This window comes from Mytilus californianus, unplaced genomic scaffold (genome assembly GCF_021869535.1).
Source record: "Mytilus californianus isolate M0D057914Y unplaced genomic scaffold, xbMytCali1.0.p SCAF_12, whole genome shotgun sequence".
NCBI lineage: Eukaryota > Metazoa > Mollusca > Bivalvia > Mytilida > Mytilidae > Mytilus > Mytilus californianus.
In genome coordinates this window covers 55,758,643-55,779,878 of record NW_026262604.1, presented here as the reverse complement: position 1 = coordinate 55,779,878, position 21,236 = coordinate 55,758,643, and the positions used below count along the sequence as shown (strand labels likewise).

The 21,236-nt window shown below is 33.3% G+C and overlaps 1 protein-coding gene and 1 long non-coding RNA gene across 2 annotated transcripts; one reads left to right on the top strand and one right to left on the bottom strand.

Annotated features, from left to right (window-relative positions):
- Positions 1–13,563: 13,563 nt before the first annotated feature.
- LOC127721141 (mucin-2-like) lies at positions 13,564–15,060 on the top strand. Its single transcript, XM_052227814.1, has one exon. It carries the CDS (start codon positions 13,564–13,566, stop codon positions 15,058–15,060), a length of 1,497 nt encoding a protein of 498 aa, XP_052083774.1.
- Positions 15,061–15,901: 841 nt separating this feature from the next.
- On the bottom strand, positions 15,902–17,561 carry LOC127722470 (uncharacterized). Its single transcript, XR_007991752.1, has 2 exons — positions 17,327–17,561; positions 15,902–16,269 (listed from the first exon to the last, which is right to left on the bottom strand). It is a non-coding gene; the product is annotated as an uncharacterized LOC127722470 (long non-coding RNA).
- Between the last annotated feature and the right edge of the window lie 3,675 nt (positions 17,562–21,236).

Sequence of the window (21,236 nt, the reverse complement as noted above, 5' to 3'; positions counted from 1 at the left end):
TATCTTTTGTTACACATTTGTCAATCCCACAGCGCAAATGCGTCGCAAAAAATTGTGATGACAAAAATTACAAACAAACCTGTATAAAAGACAGTTTAAGTATGAATCGATTATGCAATTTAAACAATCCAAATTTTGTCATTGGGTTCAATTAATACACTCTCCAGACTAAGAAATTAGAGAAACTAAAGGTACGGCATCCTTCGCCTCATTTTAAAAATTATACCTCCAGTTCGACATAAGCAGTCATCTCAGTACCAGAATCTATGACAAACGAGACGATTCGAATTTTGAAATTATAAATTTCCCCCACCTTCTCACTTCACCTGCATATGGGATATACATTTCCTAACTCGTTCGATATTCAGGGAGCTTGCAGCTGCTACTCAGACTTTATAAAACGTCGCCAGTGACTGAGCAGAAAGCTGATGAGCCAGGGTTATGTCAACGAACGTCTCGTCCTTTTTCTAAAAAAGTACATCGAAAGATACCAAGACCTTGTTGATAAATATTCCGTATCAACTTAATAAATTATTCATGATGGTCTCGAAGTATAGATTTTAGGTACGGACGTTTGTTATCCTCTAAACTGAGTGTAAAAGTGCTCTATTATTTGTCTTTGTATATTTTTAACCTTTACTATTTAGTCCATTTTTGGTTATATCCTTTTGGCGTTGATCAGTATTTATACATTCCGGCATGGTGTTATTGTGCTATAGTCTTTTTTGTATTCTTGTCTTTCATTTTTACTTATGTGCTTCGTCTATAGAGTGTCTACATGCCATTTTGTTTTTCTTTGTTGACATAGTTGCTTGTTTTTATAGTGATTGAGATTATTACATACTGTTGACTGATGTACCCCAATTTTGACATTTTTACCTATCATGTCTGTTTGTTTTGCCTACGCATCATTGTCAATATAATGGAATTGTATGCGACTGTTATATATGTCAGTTGTTTAGATAGCTAAAAAAACAGGTTAATCCACCATTTTCTACATAGGGAAATGTCTATATCAATTCAGGATTATGACAGTTGTTTCCATTTGTTCCATTTTGAATTTTCCTTGGAGCTCGGTATTTTTGTTATTTTACTTTAAATTATAACTAAAAATCGAAAACAGTGCATTATATCTTTTATTTTCTTGAATTTTCGTGAATTAATGCTTTTAAAATAGATGTATATTTTGTATACAAAGCACATACAATCGAGGAAAATCGTTCTTAAATTTGTCTCAAAATCATCTCATCTCCAATTACGAATTCATAGATTTTTCTTCAAAATTGGTATGCATGTATTGTTGATACATATATTTTCATTTCAATGAACAAATAAAAAAAAAAAAAAAAAAAAAAAAAAAAACTCCGACGTCGTTTTTTGATATGTTTTCTAACTTATTTATTATTAGGGATTTCATTTTTTTTTTAATAAGGATTTCAATTTCAGACTTTTAAATTTTGTTTGTGTAACCCTGTCCAAGTCTCTAGTTCCTATCAAAAAGGATATGTCATGCTCATATGTGACTTCTATTTTACTACCCCTGCTGCGAGGGTACATTTCTTTTTAAAACGATTCATATTATTCTATTGCTGACTATCAATGTCTGGAATATTTGGCTGTTGAAAATTGAAAGTAGAAATGGCAAGCGCATTTAGTCTGAAAAACATTTATCGATGACATCGCTGTAATGACCAAAATGCACTGGCAACATTGTGTCGATTCTTACAGGACGTCCAGAGAAGGTGTGAGAGAACCACCGAACATTGACAAGAAATCTGCTGTTGAAAATTGAAAGTAGAAATGGCAAGCGCATTTAGTCTGAAAAACATTTATCGATGACATCGCTGTAATGACCAAAATGCACTGGCAACATTGTGTCGATTCTTACAGGACGTCCAGAGAAGGTGTGAGAGAACCACCGAACATTGACAAGAAATCAGGCAATCGTACATTGTTCTGGTAAATTGAGATGCTTACAGTCGAACGCACATTGCCGAGAGCGACGACTTATTTACTAAAGGCACACATTCATTGCGGTGTACATTTTTACTGATGTCTCGTGCTACCGGGGTTCTAACTCAAAACACCAGTGTTGACAAGCTAGTAATTACTGTAGTTGGCATACTTAAACCACTTGACCACTTACAAGAAAAATAACAACAATTAAACACCTATGGTTCTTTAAATATAAAGATGTGGTATGGTTACCAAAGAGAAAACTATACACCATTGACCAAAGAACGAGAATGCCAGTAAATATTGGTCAGCGTACGTCCTTTAGCAATTAACAAAATACATTGCATATAGTAAGATATTAAAGGCAACGAATTTATTTAAAAGAGAAAACCAACGACCGGATTCAACAAATGAAAAACAAATAAGCCAGACATAAACCAATGACGACCACAGGAGTACAGGCTGCTAATTTAGGACAATGGCGGTTTATTGTTTATTTTGAATTATCCTATGGATTTCGGTATCCTGTACATTTACCTAGTTATATTACATGACATAAACAATATGTGTATCTTGTACTGATTTTTCCGAACATTATCTAAGGATTTAATACATCACCGGATCCTATGTAAATAAGATATACATGCCTATAACGTCCGATTCCACTAAATTGCCTTTACTTCTTTCTATCCCACGTCGAATCCTACAACGTTGATGAGCTCTAGCCCTATGACTATCAGGTATACCGGTCCGGTGATTCCAACATCCGTAATCATGCCTACCGATATATAGTCGGAAGCCATAGCCTCAAACTTGAAGGAGTAATCGTTTGACGGCGTAATACAATAATCTGATAATTCAACAGTTGCATCTCCTTCTGGAGTAGTTACGTTTATATGTTTGACTATCGTTGATGCTGTAAAGGAATGAATGATATTTAATACAAATTAAAAAAAAAGCATATATGAAAGAATACCATTAGTTAAAAAAATATGTTATTACTCTACTAATAATGGTATTTAAGATTAAGTTGGTTAATGCAATTTCAAATACGATACTAGGAGAAAGCTTTATGATGAAATTGTTTTATTAGAAGTATAAAGCTTTATATTATAAGGGAACAACAGAACAGACAAGCACTAGGAACACTTATCTTCGATTAAATCTTTAAAATAACCGTATTTGTCTTATTAGAATCGAAATAATAATGCACGCCATGCATAGATCTGTTATCATTTTTACATGGCCTGGGTCGTTATAATCGTAAATAAAATCCCTCGGTTACGCTCGGGATCAAATTTGAATATAAAGCCCCAGGTCATGTGAAAGTTTCCAACAAATCTATGGCTTTCATGAATTTCTTAATCAATTTTATAATATAGTGCCTCATGACTTTTTTTGTATTATACAAAATGGTTATACTTTTGTATTAGCTCTATGTGGTATTTTCCAACTATTCACCATAGTCCAAATGAAATGAATGTTAACGACTTCATATTCAGGGATCACCGTACGCGTACTTTGTTCGTTTTTTTTCTTGGGGGCGTGGATCTTGTTATACATTTTTTTTGTTTTTTTTTTTTGGGGGGGGGGGGGGGAGGGGGTTAAATTATTCTTTTTACTTTTGTTTTTCGTTTGTTTATTTTTTTTTTTTTTTGTATGTTTGTTGTTGTTTATTTTTGGTACATTTTGTTTCTCTTTTTATAACTATTACCATTATTTTAAATCGCAATCAGCTTGCAGTTGGACGTAAATATCGGCTGCAAATAAACAAATGATCATTTATGGATGACTAAGTACAACATTGATCCAATCTGTGGACTAAAACATGTTATTGAATATTTCAATATAAATATATTTACCATTTGAGCATGACGTATAGGAATCCAGAAAACATATGACACAGGATATTCATATAAATATATTTACCATTTAGAACATGAAGTGTTGGAATCCAGAATATATGACACAGGATATTCATATAAATATATTTTATTTGGAACATGAAGTGTTGGAATCCAGAATATATGACACGGGATATTCATATAAATATATTTACCGTTTAGAACATGAAGTGTTGGAATCCAGAATATATGACACAGGATATTCATATAAATATATTTTATTTGGAACATGAAGTGTTGGAATCCAGAATATATGACACGGGATATTCATATAAATATATTTACCGTTTAGAACATGAAGTGTTGGAATCCAGAATATATGACACAAGATATTCATACAAATATATTTACCGTTTAGAACATGAAGTGTTGGAATCCAGAATATATGACACAGGATATTCATATAAATATATTTACCGTTTAGAACATGAAGTGTTGGAATCCAGAATATATGACACAGGATATTCATATAAATATATTTACCGTTTAGAACATGAAGTGTTGGAATCCAGAATATATGACACGGGATATTCATATAAATATATTTACCGTTTAGAACATGAAGTGTTGGAATCCAGAATATATGACACGGGATATTCATATAAATATATTTACCGTTTAGAACATGAAGTGTTGGAATCCAGAATATATGACACAAGATATTCATATAAATATATTTACCGTTTAGAACATGAAGTGTTGGAATCCAGAATATATGACACAAGATATTCATATAAATATATTTACCGTTTAGAACATCAAGTGTTGGAATCCAGAATATATGACACAGGATATTCATATAAATATATTTACCGTTTAGAACATGAAGTGTTGGAATCCAGAATATATGACACAGGGTATTCATATAAATATATTTACCATTTGAGCATGAAGTATAGGAATCCAGAATATATGATACAGGATATTCATATAAATATATTTACCATTTAGAACATGAAGTATAGGAATCCAGAATATACGACACAGGATATTCATATAAATATATTAACCATTTAGAACATGAAGCATAGGAATCCAGAATATATGACACAGGATATCCATATAAATATATTTACCGTTTATGACATGAAGTGTTGGAATCCAGAATATATGACACAAGATATTCATATAAATATATTTACCGTTTAGAACATGAAGTGTTGGAATCCAGAATATATGACACAGGATATTCATATAAATATATTTACCGTTTAGAACATGAAGTGTTGGAATCCAGAATATATGACACAGGGTATTCATATAAATATATTTACCATTTGAGCATGAAGTATAGGAATCCAGAATATATGATACAGGATATCCATATAAATATATTTACCATTTAGAACATGAAGTATAAGAATCCAGAATATATGACACAGGATATTCATATAAATATATCAACCATTTAGAACATGAAGTATAGGAATCCAGAATATATGACACAGGATATTCATATAAATATATTTACCGTTTAGAACATGAAGTATTGGAATCCAGAATATATGACACAGGATATTCATATTGTTGCTCTTGATTTTCAGTCTATGGCTGACCTAGTAAAAACGAAGCATTCTTAAGTAGCTATATTTAATTCAATATGGAATCTAATGGTACCTGACATTTTATCACAATAATATTTTCATTGAACATGTTGAAATATATACAAACCAATTTATTTCAAAATGTATAGTACATCATGAAACAAAACCATTAATGTTTCAGTTGGAATAAATAATGATTGTTTGTTTATCACAATTAATGTAGCATTTATATTCTTGACGTGACCTCGTTGACCGAGTGGACTAAGTTGTTACATTACTGTACCACTAGCCTGTCAACACTGATGTTGGAAGTTCGAACCACCAACAATTATGCATTTGTGTATTTTTTCTGGTACGATGTGTATGTACAGTAAGCGTCAAATTACGGTTGATTTTACCTAACTCAGTTTATTTAGTATTTGAGTATGTTACAGTAAATCTCTCCATTCTTTATCTAGATACTCATAATAACAAGAAATAAACTAAGACTCATAAAATTGGAAATTATGTTAATTTCAAACGCAGTAAAAATGCATTAAGTAAAAACTAGATGTTATATTTGTACAGAAAGTATATACATGTATACTACTACGTTATACTTTATAGAAATAAATGAATTATAGTTAATTCGTACCTTAACCATTTGCATACCATTACAAAAACCATTTCGTACCACATGGGATATTTATATGTATGCCATTTCGTACCTCATGCAGTATTTATATGTATATAAAAATAAGGAAATGTGGTATGATTGCCAATGAGACAGCTATCAACCAAAGTTCAAATGAAGTGGATGTAAGCAAATTATAGGTAACCGTACGGCCTGCAAAAATGATAAAAACCCATTCTGTATGGTCGGCTATAAAAGGCCCCGACATGAAAAATATGAAACAATTCAATTGAGAAAACTAACGGCCTAATTTATAACAAAACAGTTTACGAAAAGCAAATATGACAGACTTGAATCAACGACAACCACTAAACTACAGGCTCCTATCTTGGGACAGACATATACAGAATGTGGATGCCATTTCTTCTTTAATGTCCCATTTCACTGCATTTCACGACAAAACAACTGTTAATAACCATAAAAACAGTTGCAGATAATTATTCCTTTGTTGTTTAATTAACCTCTTATTTTTAGTTGAAAAAATTAGTTAAGGATAAACCCTTCGTAGAAAAAAATGTTAATATATTGCTTGATTTAACCAATCATAGGTCTTTAGAATTTTTTTACTGCTGGAAGCATTGTATTTATGATTTATTTTTGATTAAACTTATCTCAGCAGATAATAAACCTATTTAAATTATAAATAATAACATTTTTTGTATAATTTTGTGAAAGGAACAGAACGCATTAACTATAAAACAGTATATAAACTTAAAATGGGGCAGTATGAAGGATCTTTCTTTTTTTGAATTATACATTTTTGTTTTACAAAATCTCCAAAACCGATGTTGGGACAAAGTTTCAATGATTTACACATATACATGATACGAAATAGTAAATATGTATTCAGTTTATGAGGTACGAAATGGTTAATTCATTTGGCCGATATGGTACGAAATGGTTTTGATTATTGGTACGAAATGGTAAATGTTTGGTAAGAAACTGTAATTTTGGGTACGAAATGGCAGAGATACGAAATGGTCAAGGTACGAAATGACTTAAATTGCTGCCAAAATAAATTATACAACAAATGTATAAATTTCACGTTATCAAAGTTTAACTTTTAACTAACCAATTAAGATTCGTCAATTGAATCACTTAATACCGTCTGAATTGAACTTTATACAGTTAAATAAAACTGTATAATTGTATAGATAATACATGCATAATTATTAAAAATATTCCCTTACAATGTTTTTTAATTAGAAAACTTTTTAAAATTAATAAGAATTACCTTGTAAATACATATTATACCTCAATAACTACTAGTTTATATTGTTCACCTGGACTCTCATGAGAACAACTGACCAATAGTCTAAAACACTAGCTTGAAAAAGGTCGTTTTTAAAGATCCCGTGTTTTCTTCGTTTAACCAATGAAATGTCGTGTTAGATTTTTGAAATATCCAAAAGCAAAATAGATTATTAAATATTTTATTTTTTTAAAAAGAGTATGCTATTCATTTGATACCAAATTCCTTACCAGATCTTTCCGTTTGACATTAATTTTTCCATGTAAAGTAATGGCATTATGGGGCCAGGTGTGATGATACATCCGTAAGAGAATATGTATGTTTTAATCACTGTAATTTTATTTGTTTTTCGTATTTCAGTAAATGGATAAGGATTATAAACTGCACATTGCTAGTAAAGTTACAAATCATGCTGCCAACGTTAGTAATGTAATACAAATAGACATCGGAATATGAACAGCAAATGAACTTACAATGATTGAAAAATAAAAACATCCGCTAATCAAGTCCCTGTACGATGATAAAACAATTTGCCAAAATTAATTAACACATCCTACTTGTATAGATCAAATCGACATCTGATTTTTAGTTACAAACAGTTTGACAATCGTCCTAATAGAGATTTACAATAAGTGTATGACTCCGACTCGAGTCCGAATACGAGTCAGAGTAAGACTGGTTAAATAACAGGGATGATCTCAAAATAATTAGAATATTGTAAACATTGTACTTTAATCTTTATAGTATTAATTGAAAACTTGTTTTCGGCAATTGACAAAACTACTATAACTTCAAATATGACTATTTAGTTTGTAACGAGGATGCCTCTCAAGAGTTCCCATGACTTTAGGAAAGGATGATGGGCCCGACAATGTAGATTTCAATGCAGACGATGCTACAGCGAAAGTGGAAAAAATTTCCACTGATAATGCTACAAACAGAGTTATTTTTATTACAAAACAGGTTCCCAAATTGTTTAAAAGCCTCGGCGTTGATTTATATTCATTTGAAAGTACTGTTTTTGGTTCAATGTTGTCGTTTTGCATATATTAAGTAAACCAAAATTATAAAAACAACACGTCTTATTTATTTATTATATTTATCAAAAAGGAAAAACAAAGCAATTTCTTAACATATACATTATATGCATTTAACCTAATCCTGATGCTCCTTTAAAACATGAGTTTTTTTTTTGTACATTGTGTATTGTGTTAAGTGGTTCTTGTTTTCTGGAAAACCGAATTGCAAAAAGTCAAACAATCATACAGAAAGCTTAATGACAGTTCCAAAAATAAAATAACATTTTCTTTGGCTGTATATTATCAAATAAGTATGTTTTCCTATAAGCACATCCACTACATGTACTTTCCATGTTCCTCCCAATCGCTACTCACTCCCTTCGTTTTAATTCTTTCTGTCCTTTCTATTTTATTTAGATATATTGTATGTTTGCTGGTCAATTTTATTTTTTTCCTTTTGAAAGTGTTTGAAGAAATGCACATAGAACACTCTTTCAATTGATTTGTCAATAAACAATTCAAAAAGGCTACTGCGAACTGAATATCTAAAATGTTAATGATTTTGTGGAATTGTCTATATATCGTATGGTTCTCTGTAAGACTTATTTTTGTTCACTTCTAAAACCAGACAAACAGTTGCAAGCTTACTTGATAGGGATGATGATTGGAATGGTTTAGAAGGTTAATCAATTAAATGCATGCTGATTGGATATTCAAAATGATTCACATAGCTTATGAAATCTGTTTTCCTCATTAAAATCGATGCGAACACGAGTATGCATCAAACAAATATTTCTAACCCTAACCCAAAAAGGTTTGATACAATTAGCAATCTTTCAATTGAAAATGTTTATCCTATCCTCCAAGACTATACACAGTGGAAACAAATAGCGCTTATCCCCAATAAAAAACTAACCAATTAAAAAAAGAAAATGAACAGTCGTATAACATGTATTATTCAATTCCCTTTAAATAATTCGTCAGTTTTGATGAACCATTTAACTTGAAAAGGAATGTTTTTTTATGTAAACAATAAAAATTATCAGATAACAGGAGCAAAAATGGTTGTTGTGAAAGTGTAAAATTCTAAACATATCTATTAGCAAGCGTAAGCGAAAAAGCGCTTGTTCTGCCCTTCGTAAAAAGAAAACAAAACGTAAATTAGTTTTATAAATGGTTTTGTCCGATCACCACGCAAAAATGGAGCACGGTAAAATAAATTAGCGTTCAAATTATTTTGAGATCATCCCTATAGCTTACCTGTATGGTTTGCAGTCTTACTCGTACTCGGACTCCGAGTCCGACAGTTAATGTAAATCTCTAGTAGCCAGACATATATGTACCGATTATCAGGTTGTCTGAATATTGATATTGTAAAATATCAGCTGCGAGTCACAATAAGAAGTTTTTTGTTTAGTGAGGCTTCATATTGTGTCGAGCAGCTGATATTTTCAATATAAATATGCAGACAACCTGATCATCGAATTATCGGATTGTATTTGTGTATTTGCATGATAGAAGCAAGTATTTTTCTTTGTTTCAAGAGCAAACCAGCAGATGACGTGATAAGTTCGGGTCAAACTTATCAACGTCTGTTCATTCATTTTGACGTCGATGATATGTTCTGATCAAAGTTATTTAATAGGCCAGGTCAACGTAATTGACGTCACAAGGCCGTGCTATGCAATTACATGAAGAACTGAACAGAATGATACAGACAGTGAGAATACCGATAAGGAAGAACATCTACTTCAAACAAAAAAATGCCAACTATTTCTATGCAGAGGCCTATAGTTCAGTGGTTGTGGTTGGTCGCTGCATTCATATTTGTTTTTCGTTTCCGTTTATTGTTTTGAACATCAATCAGATCGTTGTTTTTTTTTTTAATTTAAATTGTTTTACTTGTGGTCTTTTGATAGCTGACTATATACGGTACGTATGGTTTTGTACATTGTTTAAGGCGGTATGGTGACCTATAGCTGCTTACTTCTTAGTCTTTTGACTGGGCCTCGATTGCCGAGTGGTCAAAGTAGTCGGACTGCTGGAATACTAGCCAGTCAACACTGAGGTTGTGAGTTCGAATCTCCAATCTTAATTGACTAGGATTGCGAGTTTTCCTACCAAAGGTCGGTTGTTCTCTCCGGGCACTCCGGCTTCCTCCAATAATACAAACTTACCGAAATAATAATAGTTCTGAAAGTGATGTCAAACACCAAGCATTCAATCAATCTACGTTATTTGGTCTCTGTTGAATAATTGTCTCATTAGAATTCATACCACATCTTGTTATGTTTTTATTGTGTATATGATATAACTACAACAGTTCCCTAGTTGAGTGACTACACAAGGGTGATGAATTCTTCAACATTTTGAGAATCAGCAAACACAAAGCTGATTTCCCATCTAAAATTGCCACTAACACCACGTTACAACAAAATTTGACATGTATCAATAGAACGAAGTAATAAAAGAAGTAGAGTACCACTTGAATCATCGGAAATAAATAAACAAAGCAAGCTGTCCTACAAAATGCCACGCTAATCACATCACAGTCGCACGCTGAGAGAAGTAAGTCACACCATAAATGCATTATGAGAGAAGTAATGCCACGTCAAAAGAGCGATTTCAGCGAAGTAATGTCACATCCCAAGAGTAAGATAAAAGGAGTAATGTCACTTCACAAGAGTAAATTACATGATATTTTCAAGGCGCGTGTCACAATCTCGTTCTTCAGCCCACTCTATGAATATTACCGTATAACTACAGCTTTTTGCCACCATAGGCTGTTCCCGCGTATCGATAAAACTGAAGATCATAAACGGCATTTTCTGAAAATTAGATATATTAACAGAGGTATTGATTTGATCAACGTATCGAGTATATTTAATGACTCTTCCATTCAAACTTTATACCTCCCTATTTTGATAACACAGAACCACCTATTATTTCGTATACATACAAAAAAAAAGCCAGCAGAAGTTTAATGTTTAGTTATACATCAGTAACATCAGACGTCAATGTAGAAAATAATACTCCTCTAACTTGAGACTGTGAATCGTCGAATTTTCGATATGATCCCTATGACCATGTTATTACGGGGGACCTCAATATCGTTAAAGGTTAAAAACTTTTTGAGAAAAAGACCAAAATATCGGCCTCCTTCTAAAATAGATTGGAAACAGTGTCGTCAGGTCACAAAAGACGCTCTTTCATCGTATTGTAAAAATTGGTGTAAACGGGAAAAATCTGATAAAAATCCTCTTGATTCTTATCTAAATAAATGTATGAATGTTGTAGACATTCGTATATCACATTTGAAAATAATTCAGATATAAATAAAAGAGTACATAATACGCCTATTTGTAGAATAAGAAACAAACGTTAAGTACTTTCAAAGCGGTTTGTGTTTGTACCAGCCGACAAAGAAGCCAACAATGTGGTGGTCGTAAATACTACACGGACGTTCTTAAGAAAGAAATTTTAAATTCTTCTACATTCAAGTCTGTGCCCTTCACAGAGAGTCATATAGTAAACAATCATATCATAACCACATCACAGCTTAAGGCCTCTTATGAACATTTGAAGGTCCCAACTATGTATTGGTTACCTAAACTACACAAAAAACCAGTAAAAAGTAAAAGAACAAAAATACAGAATTTCAAGGGAAATTCAAAACGGAAAGTCCTTTATAAAATGGCAAAATCAAAAGCTCAAACACATCTTACGAATGGAAAACAACTGTCATATTCCTGACTTGGTACAGGCATTTCCTTATGTAGAAAATGGTGGATTAAACCTGGTTTTATAGCTAGCTAAGCCTCTCACTTGTTTGACAGTCGCGTTGAATTCCATTATATTTAATAACTGTCCTTTCCTAGATTTAGATATTTCAGTTTTACACGGAAAACTCTACACTAAAATTTACATACTAGGGACGATTTTTCATTCCCTATTGTTAATTTTCCTTTTTTGGACGGTGATGTTCCTTTGGCAACATCTTACGGTGTTTTTATATCACAACTCGTTCTCAATGCCCATGTCTGTTGTAACGTTTTGGATTTCAATGAACTTAATCTATGTATTGCTATGTATTACTGGTAAATTATTAAGTCAGGGATTAAGTTACCACAAATTACTTAAAACGTTTACTGAATTCTTCCATAGATATAAAGATTTGGTTTTGATGTTTGATTGTACCTGTAGAAAACTTATTTCAAGCGGGAAAGCACATCCTTATTTTTACGGAGATGTTGTTTACCGAGCCCGGAAATTTAGAAACGATCAGGGTAAACTTATAGATCCTTTAAATAAACTTATTCTAAAAGGTTACCAATTCAACACTGTAATTAGATCTTTGAATATAAATTAAAATCACACTTAATATTATTTTTATGTACATATGCACATTCATGGCTCTACAATCTTTCAATACCTGTATCTTGGCATTGCACAAGGTCGTGTTTTTCTCTGAATGTTAATGACGTCTCTACACTAAATCCATTGGATGTTGGATGTGTACTGATTGATATTTTACTCTTAGATGCATGATTTTTTTATTAGTTGTTATTGGCTTTGAACTAGCCGTCAGTAACTAGAGTACTCTCAGATCTGTACTTAGTGTCTTTTTGTTGTGGAGATGTATAAGTACTCTGCCACTTCCACTGTGGTTTTGTCAGATGTATTTATATTTGTATCCAACTGATGAGTTAAGTCTTTTTCAACGGATTTTTATAGTTTGTTCTTATGTTGTACTGTTACACCATTTTCCCAGGTAAGGGGGAGGGTTAGTGCCTTCAAACTTGTTTAACCCCGCCACACTATATATGTGCCTGGCCAAATTCAGGAGCCTGTTATTCAGTGGTTGTCGTTTGTTGCTGTGTAACATATTTGTTTTTCGTTCATTATTTTGTACATTAATTATGCCGTTAGTTTTCTCGTTTGAATTGTTTTACATTTGTCATTTCGGGGTCTTTTATATCTGACTATGCGGTATGGGCTTGCTCATTGTTAAAGGCCGTACGGTGACCTATAGTTGTTTATTTCTGTGTCATTTGGTCTCTTGTGGAGAGTAGTCTCATTGGCAATCATACCACATCTTCTTTTTTTTATATAACATAAGAGAAGTAATGTCATATCATAAGAGCAATATGAAAGAGTTGTGTCATGTCAAAGTGACACCACCAATACAACCACCACAACTACAACTACAACCCTCATGAGTACCACCATCACCACTACAGAAACTTTCACCACTACTTCAACTACCACCACTTCTGCCACTAGCGCCACTACATCCAACACCACCCCTACTACTACCATCACCATAACAACCACCCCCACTACTACTACCATCACCATAACAACCACCCCCACTACTACTACCATCACCATAACAACCACCCCTACTACTACCATCACCATAACAACCACCCCCACTACTACTACCATCACTACCACTTCTTCAACTACCACCCCACTACTGTTATTGCTACAACCAACACCTCAACTGATATCACCACAATTGATACAACTACCACGACCGCTAAGACCAACACCTCTACTACAACCACTACCGCGACCACTAAAACTACCAACACCTCTGCTACAACCACTACCGCGACCACTAAAACTACCAACACCTCTACTACAACCACTACCGCGACCACTAAAACTACCAACACCACTGCTACAACCACTACTGCGACCACTAAAACTACCAACACCACTGCAACAACCACTACAGCGACCACTAAAACTACCAATACCACTGCTTCAACCACTACTGCGACCACTAAAACAACCAATACCACTGCTACAACCATTACTGCGACCACTAAAACAACCAATACCACTGCTACAACCAATACCGCGACCACTAAAACTACCAATACCACTGCTACAACCATTACCGCGACCACTAAAACTACCAATACCACTGCTACATCCATTATCGCGAACACAAAAAACTACCAATACCATTGCTACAACCACTACCACGACCACTAAAACTACCAACACCTCTACTACAACCACTACCGCAACCACTAAAACTACCAATACCACTGCTACAAACACTACCGCGACCACTAAAACTACCAATACCACTGCTACAACCACTATTAAGACTACTAAAACCACCAATACTACTGCTACAACCACTACCGCGACCACTACTACTACCAACACCTCTACAACAACCACTACCGCAACCACTAAAACTACCAATACCACTGCTACAACCACTACCGCGACCACTAAAACTACCAATACCACTGCTACAACCACTATTAAGACTACTAAAACCATCAATACTACTGCTACAACCACTACCGCGACCACTACTACTACCAACACCTCTACTACAACCACTACCGCGATCACTAAAACTACCAACACCACTGCTACAACCACTACAGCGACCACTAAAACTACCAATAACACTACCGCGACCACTAAAACTACCAATACAACTACCGCGACCACCACCGCGATTACTACTGCGACCACCAATTTATCAATACCACTTCTACAACCACTATTGCGACCACTAAAACTATCAATACCACTACCGCGACCACTAAAACTACCAATACCAATGCTACAACCACCACCACTAATAACAGTGACGTTAGTAGACCCATTAGGATACATATCACTTAAGCAGTTTCTTTATATCCAACAAAAACATCAAAGAAACCTATTCAAACATTGATGATTTTAATCATTTCTTTAGATGTCTAGATTAATTCATTTTTGTGGTTTTGTGACCAGAAGTGTAATTTGTTTGTACACCAGTAGCGGTTGTCGTAGACTATTGTCATGTAGTGTCATATTATCTAGCCTGGTACCAGACAACTAGAACACAATACTTGAAAGAAATGCGCGTCTTATGTTGCAATTCTTTTAATTCTACAGCGGTGAAAAATTGTTCCTTTGCTTTGGCATGTACGTATATATTTTGAGTGTATATGGATTTAATATGAATGATCATGAAAAAAGTTTATACTACAACTGTGTTATTTGCGCAGTCAATTTGAGTTGGCGGTATATTCATTTGAGATATAGCCTTTTTTATTACCTTCATAATTCCTTATTTATGACGTCAATAAAAAATACGGGTTCGCGGAATGTTTACAACATCTTGTTAAAATTATAAATGCTCGGCAAAACCTACGATTCTAACTGTTTCTAATTTTGTATAAATAACATTTATATTTCGAGCCTTGGCATGGTTATTCCATATTTATGTTAAACGGCTTAATGTACCAACCATATGTATTTGTATGTATCAACATGTTTAAGTAAAAAGCGATATTAACGTTTTAGATTTAGGTCCTGGATCATACAATTATATGACCTTTGACATTATAACAATTAGAATTAATTCAATAACTTCAAAATGTTCAAGGGACAGTTCTCAAAGAAGCATATACGGAATATTCGTATAACTCGTGTCAAATCATAAATTCATGCATGTGTCCCATAGCATTTTCCGTCAGCCTGTGCTTACGTTTATTAACAGTTTCAGTTTTGGATAATTGGGACGAAAAAAATACAATAAATCTTTAATATAGTGACAGAATTATGTATAAGAAAATGTTTTGTCTTCCGAATGGTACCGAGTTTCTGAGTTGAATCGAAGCAAAATACATACATAAAACAAAGAATTACATATATATGTACGGTACACATTTAAACTAACATTGGGAGTAGAAATCATAAACTGAATCGTCTGTTGCTTCAGATACACGAGCTTGTAACAATTCGCACATCTTGCTGGGCTCTTTAAAGTTGAAATTGATACATTCAGGTTCAAGGTGGCATCTTAAAGCGCATTCAACAACATAGTGCCCGACAATATTACTTAGCAGGACAGGTGCACCTCGTTTTCCGAAGGCTTTTGTGTATTTCACGGTGTTTCCTGAAAAAAATGTAAAGTTGTGTCAATACAAAAACAACTCGATTAAATTCCCAACAGTTCATACAATCACTAACAGCATATTATGAGTTAGTTCTTAGTGCACATCAATGTACAACTACTAGAAACGATATTTCGCCGGTCGCATGCACAGTATAGACTTCAAAAGTATTATCATTATCTAAATCTAAAATACCTTAAATAATAAATTAACATTACCGGTAGGGAAACTCTGCTTGTGGACTGTTTGTCCCCGGTGGTATCACAACCTAAGTAGCTCGGTACTTCGGTATCAGCATGACATTTGCTATTATAACAAATTTGAAAATCATTTTAAATCAGAAATGTATCTCCCCCATGCATGATAGTCCATTCCTTTAATGCATTAATCTATTCGTTTAGATCATTTGGGGTTTTATCAGCTACTTAACATTTGTATTAGGTTTCTGAACTTGAATAACTGTTTGCGTCCATCATCACTCACAAGACCTTTAACGAAAACGGAGTCGGCCGAGTTTACACGAGTGATATAGAGCTAGCTTGATAATACGTGTTATTACATAGCAACATAAACAGCCAGATGTGTGACAAATTGTTAAGAAAAAACCACCCATTCATTGCACTCAAGTCTACTCTTTTATTAAAATTATGATCATATTGTACTTCTCACAGGGGTATGTACTTCAATGAGAAACATGACGGGTGCCACACGTGGAGCAGAACCTGCTTACCTTTTCGGAGTACCGTTGTGTTGTGTTTTGTATACTGTTGTTTGTCTTTGTATCGTTATTCTTTATTGTCAGTTCATTTTCGACTTATGAGTTTGAATATCCCTTTGGAATCTTTCACCTGATTTTCTTATATTTTGATTTGTAAAACAAACACTCGTATGATGTTTTCGACATTCCTAAATATTTTTGTGTTGATATTTGTAGGACGCCTCTAATGTTGTTTGAACTTGTGTCTCATCCGTTTTGTTATCCTTGCAAATTATATTTGTTTAAACTAAACTAAGAAATAGTTGAAAACTTCAGAACCGAACAACACCTTTTATATGTACCTGTAGGATAATGAATAATACAACTGCCTTCTTTGTTACTATTTAGGATAAGTCCAGTAATATGTAATGGCTCTGGATCAGGCCAGACTATAAATCTACTAATAGTGTTATGAACGTTCAATCCACGACCGACCTCAATAATGCCGTCTCTCCAACTTATCCAGAATGGCCGATATTCAGAACTTTCCAACAGGTTATCTAAATATCAACATATTTTCTTACATTCCAAGATCACATTTAAGTATATAATATGACTATTTGTCGCGAAAAACGTCGACCATTTAAAAAATTAATATGCGGTAATTTACGAGTGTTGTTGTCTTCAAATCGAATATGACTATTTATTGAGTCAAAGGAGTACTTGCGCTTGGCAACGAACATTGATTATTTGTTTTGCTATTGACATTAAATGTTTATTTTTTATATAAAAAGTTTTAAAAAAATTCATTTGTTCCAAGAAACATGTCATGTCTAATCTCTTCCCCTAACCCTAGCCCTTTACCCTTAATCGTTATCCCTAACCCTTTTCCTAACCATAACACTAACGCTAGGATTGGCGAATAGACGATCAGGTATCAAAAATATCATATTTTGTTGGTGTATTTTTTTTTTTAACAAAATGTTCTTTAACGTAGGAATTAAATTCTTTTAAACTGTATTATATATATATATATATTATCCCGGCGAGGGAAGAACAAAAAATTAGCGAAAGCAAATTTACAGATCTAACATTGTTGGGCTGATGTTTAGACGAGTTGTATATACAGAATGTACACAGCCATGTATCACCATCACTGCTGGTGATCCGATGGATTAATCTGTTGTAGAGTTGTCACTGGTTCAGACGTACTTATATATATTATATATATATATATATATATATATATATATAACGTCCACTTAAATCGTGTATACACCAATTAATAATGTATGGTAAACCGATTAAAGATATGTTGTCTATTTAACCGTAATTCTGTATACTGGTATTTGTTAATTGGTCAGCATTTACAATCGTTCACTCTAATCAAAAGAACGTAATAAATCACCTAAAATGTTTCATTAACAGTTAAAACACATTAATTGACTATTATTGACTGTTTATCTGTCGAATTTCAATGGTTTTCGTAGGGTTCTCCAGATTCCTCAACCAATATAAACTGACCGCCACGATATAGGCAAGAGTGCTGAAAATGCATCTCAGACCAACAATCAAATAATCATCGATCTTTTGTGTTTAGTTTTCTGTGTTGAGTAAGCTTGTTATAAATCGTCGATTAAACGATATAAACAATGTGTGTACATTGTGGGAAAATATAAAATATATCTGTACGAGCTTTAGAAACAGAACAAAAGGCGAGGTTTCGTAATGAGTACAATTCAATTTGGTAATTTCCGACAATGTTCATTCCATACATTGTTTTTACCCTGCAATTGAATTCTGGTACGTGTTATGTTTTCAAATCCTAAATCGTTCTCTTTGATTATATTAGAAATCGGTATGTCTTAAGGTCACGTTACGGTAAATGGCATGTGTCACAGATTTTGTTAAAGTCATATGATACTTCAAATTTAACCCCAAAAAATATGAATATGTTGTATACACAATTAAAAACGTGTACAGATACTTTCGTTTATAAAAGAAATTCTTTTCTTTTATTCAAATCTCCAAAACTGTACTGCTATTAAATTTTTGTCTTCTCGCACTCCTAATTTTCCGACATTCTTTAGTATGCAGTGACCTTGACAATGACACCTTTCGTTAGACATTCGGCAACCCCACAGTGCCAATTTGTGTGACTGTCGAAAAACTGTGATAAACAAAAATTGTAAACAAACGTGTGTAAAAGACAGTCTAAGTATGAATCGATTCTGAAATTATCAAAAGATAACGATTGGTAAACCTCGACACCGAACAACCAAAAGTTAGTTAGCAACCAAGTTTTCCATCAACAGTCACAGCATGAAATATTTTGATTTATCGATTATACATCATGAAATCCGTAATACATGTAAAAGACGTGCACATAGGACTTAGTAATGTATTTTATTGGTTAAATCATTTCCTTAACATAGTAATTACTAGAAACTCGTTTCATATGACTTTGAAATTTTGAATACAACTTTGGCACGTTGAACTATAACCGATAATTAAAAACAATGCATTATATCTTTTATTTTCGTGCATTTAATTGAATTATTTCTTTTCAAAACAGATATACATTTTGTATAGAAAGCAAATACAATCGACGAAAAGCGTTCTTGAATTTGTCTCAAAAAACCAACTACCAATTCACAGATTTTTCTTTAAAAGAGGTATACATGACTTGATATATAGATTCACCCACTGCAACAAGTGTGTTACGATATTTCTCCACTTTAGACATTTAAATTTTAATATTTAAAGCGCGAGGCTTGCCGAGCTTTTTAAATAATTAAAATTTAACTGTTGAGAGTGGAGAAATATCGTAATACACGAGTTATAGTGGTGGAATCTGTTTCTCTAATGATTTTTATCCTTCCTTTTAAAAAAATTGCAGAAAGTTGTGTTCTTTATATGTGATGTCATCAAGCATGGTCGCCTTTTTTCAGGACGACACAATAGGAAATTCAGAAAAAAGAAAAATAGTTGACGTCATAATTAAATTTCGAACAATCTTTTACCGGGAACAGTTGTGTCACTAGTGAGGAGAACAATTGTTTCACAATCGGTCGGGAAATGTGAAAATAGTGAAAAAAATAGAAAACATACATTTCCATTTGAATGAACAGATGTAAGATAATAATGGGAACGCCGACTTCGTTTTTTTCGGTATGCTTCTTTACCTATTTCATATTGGGAATTCCATCTTTTTAATCTGGGGATTTCAATTTCTTTTACCAATTTCAGACTTTTAAAAATTTGTGTATAAGCCTGTCCTAATCTATAACTCCTATAAAAAAGGATATGTCATGTTATACTCATTTGTGACTCCTGTTTTACTATTTCTGGTGCGAGGGTAGCAGTTATCTTATTACATTTGTTTTTAAAACAATTCAAATCATTCTATTGCTGACTATCGATTTCCGGAATATTTGGCAGTTAAAAATCAAAAGTAGTATTGGCATGCGGATTTAGTCTAAAGAACATATCTCTCTCTCTACGACATCGCTGTAATGACCTAATTGCATTGGCAACATTAGGTCAATACGTACCGGACGTTCAGAGAATATGAGACAGAACCACCGAAATACGGCAGGTGCACGCTGACTTATTCTCCGAAGGCACAATTTAAGTATGGTGTACATTTACTGATACCCCTTATATTCATCCGCTGTTGGAGAACATGTGCCTTTAGGGAATAAGTCAGCGAAACGAACCTTCTCGTGCGACTGGGATTCCAACACACAACACCAGTGGTGACAAACTAGTGATCACTGTAGATGACATACCCGGACCACTTACAAGATGAATAACAAAAATTAAACACATATGGTTCTTTAAGTATATTTATGAAAATAGGGAGATGTGGTATGGTTACCAAAGGGAAAACTATCCACCATAGACCAAAGGACGAGGATATCAATAACTATGGGTCAGCGTCCGTCCTTTAGCAATTAACAAAACCCATTGCATATAGTAAGATATTAAAGGCAATGAATTGATTTAAAAGAGAAAACCAACGGCCTGATTCAACAAATGAAAAACAAATAAGCTAGACACTGAGCAATGACAACCATCAAATGTCTTGGGACAGTGGCGGTTTATTGTTTATTTTGAATTATCTTATGAATTTTGTCTCTTATACATTCACCTAGTTATATTTCATAACATAAACAATATGCGTATCTTGTACTGTTATTTCTGAATATAAGTATTTTAGGATTAAATATAACACCTGATCCTATGAAAATAAAATATACATGCCTATAT

Excerpts from the sequence above, each read along its gene's own strand:
- LOC127721141 (XM_052227814.1), top strand. The coding sequence starts at position 13,564 with ATGAGTACCACCATCACCACTACAGAAACTTTCACCACTACTTCAACT.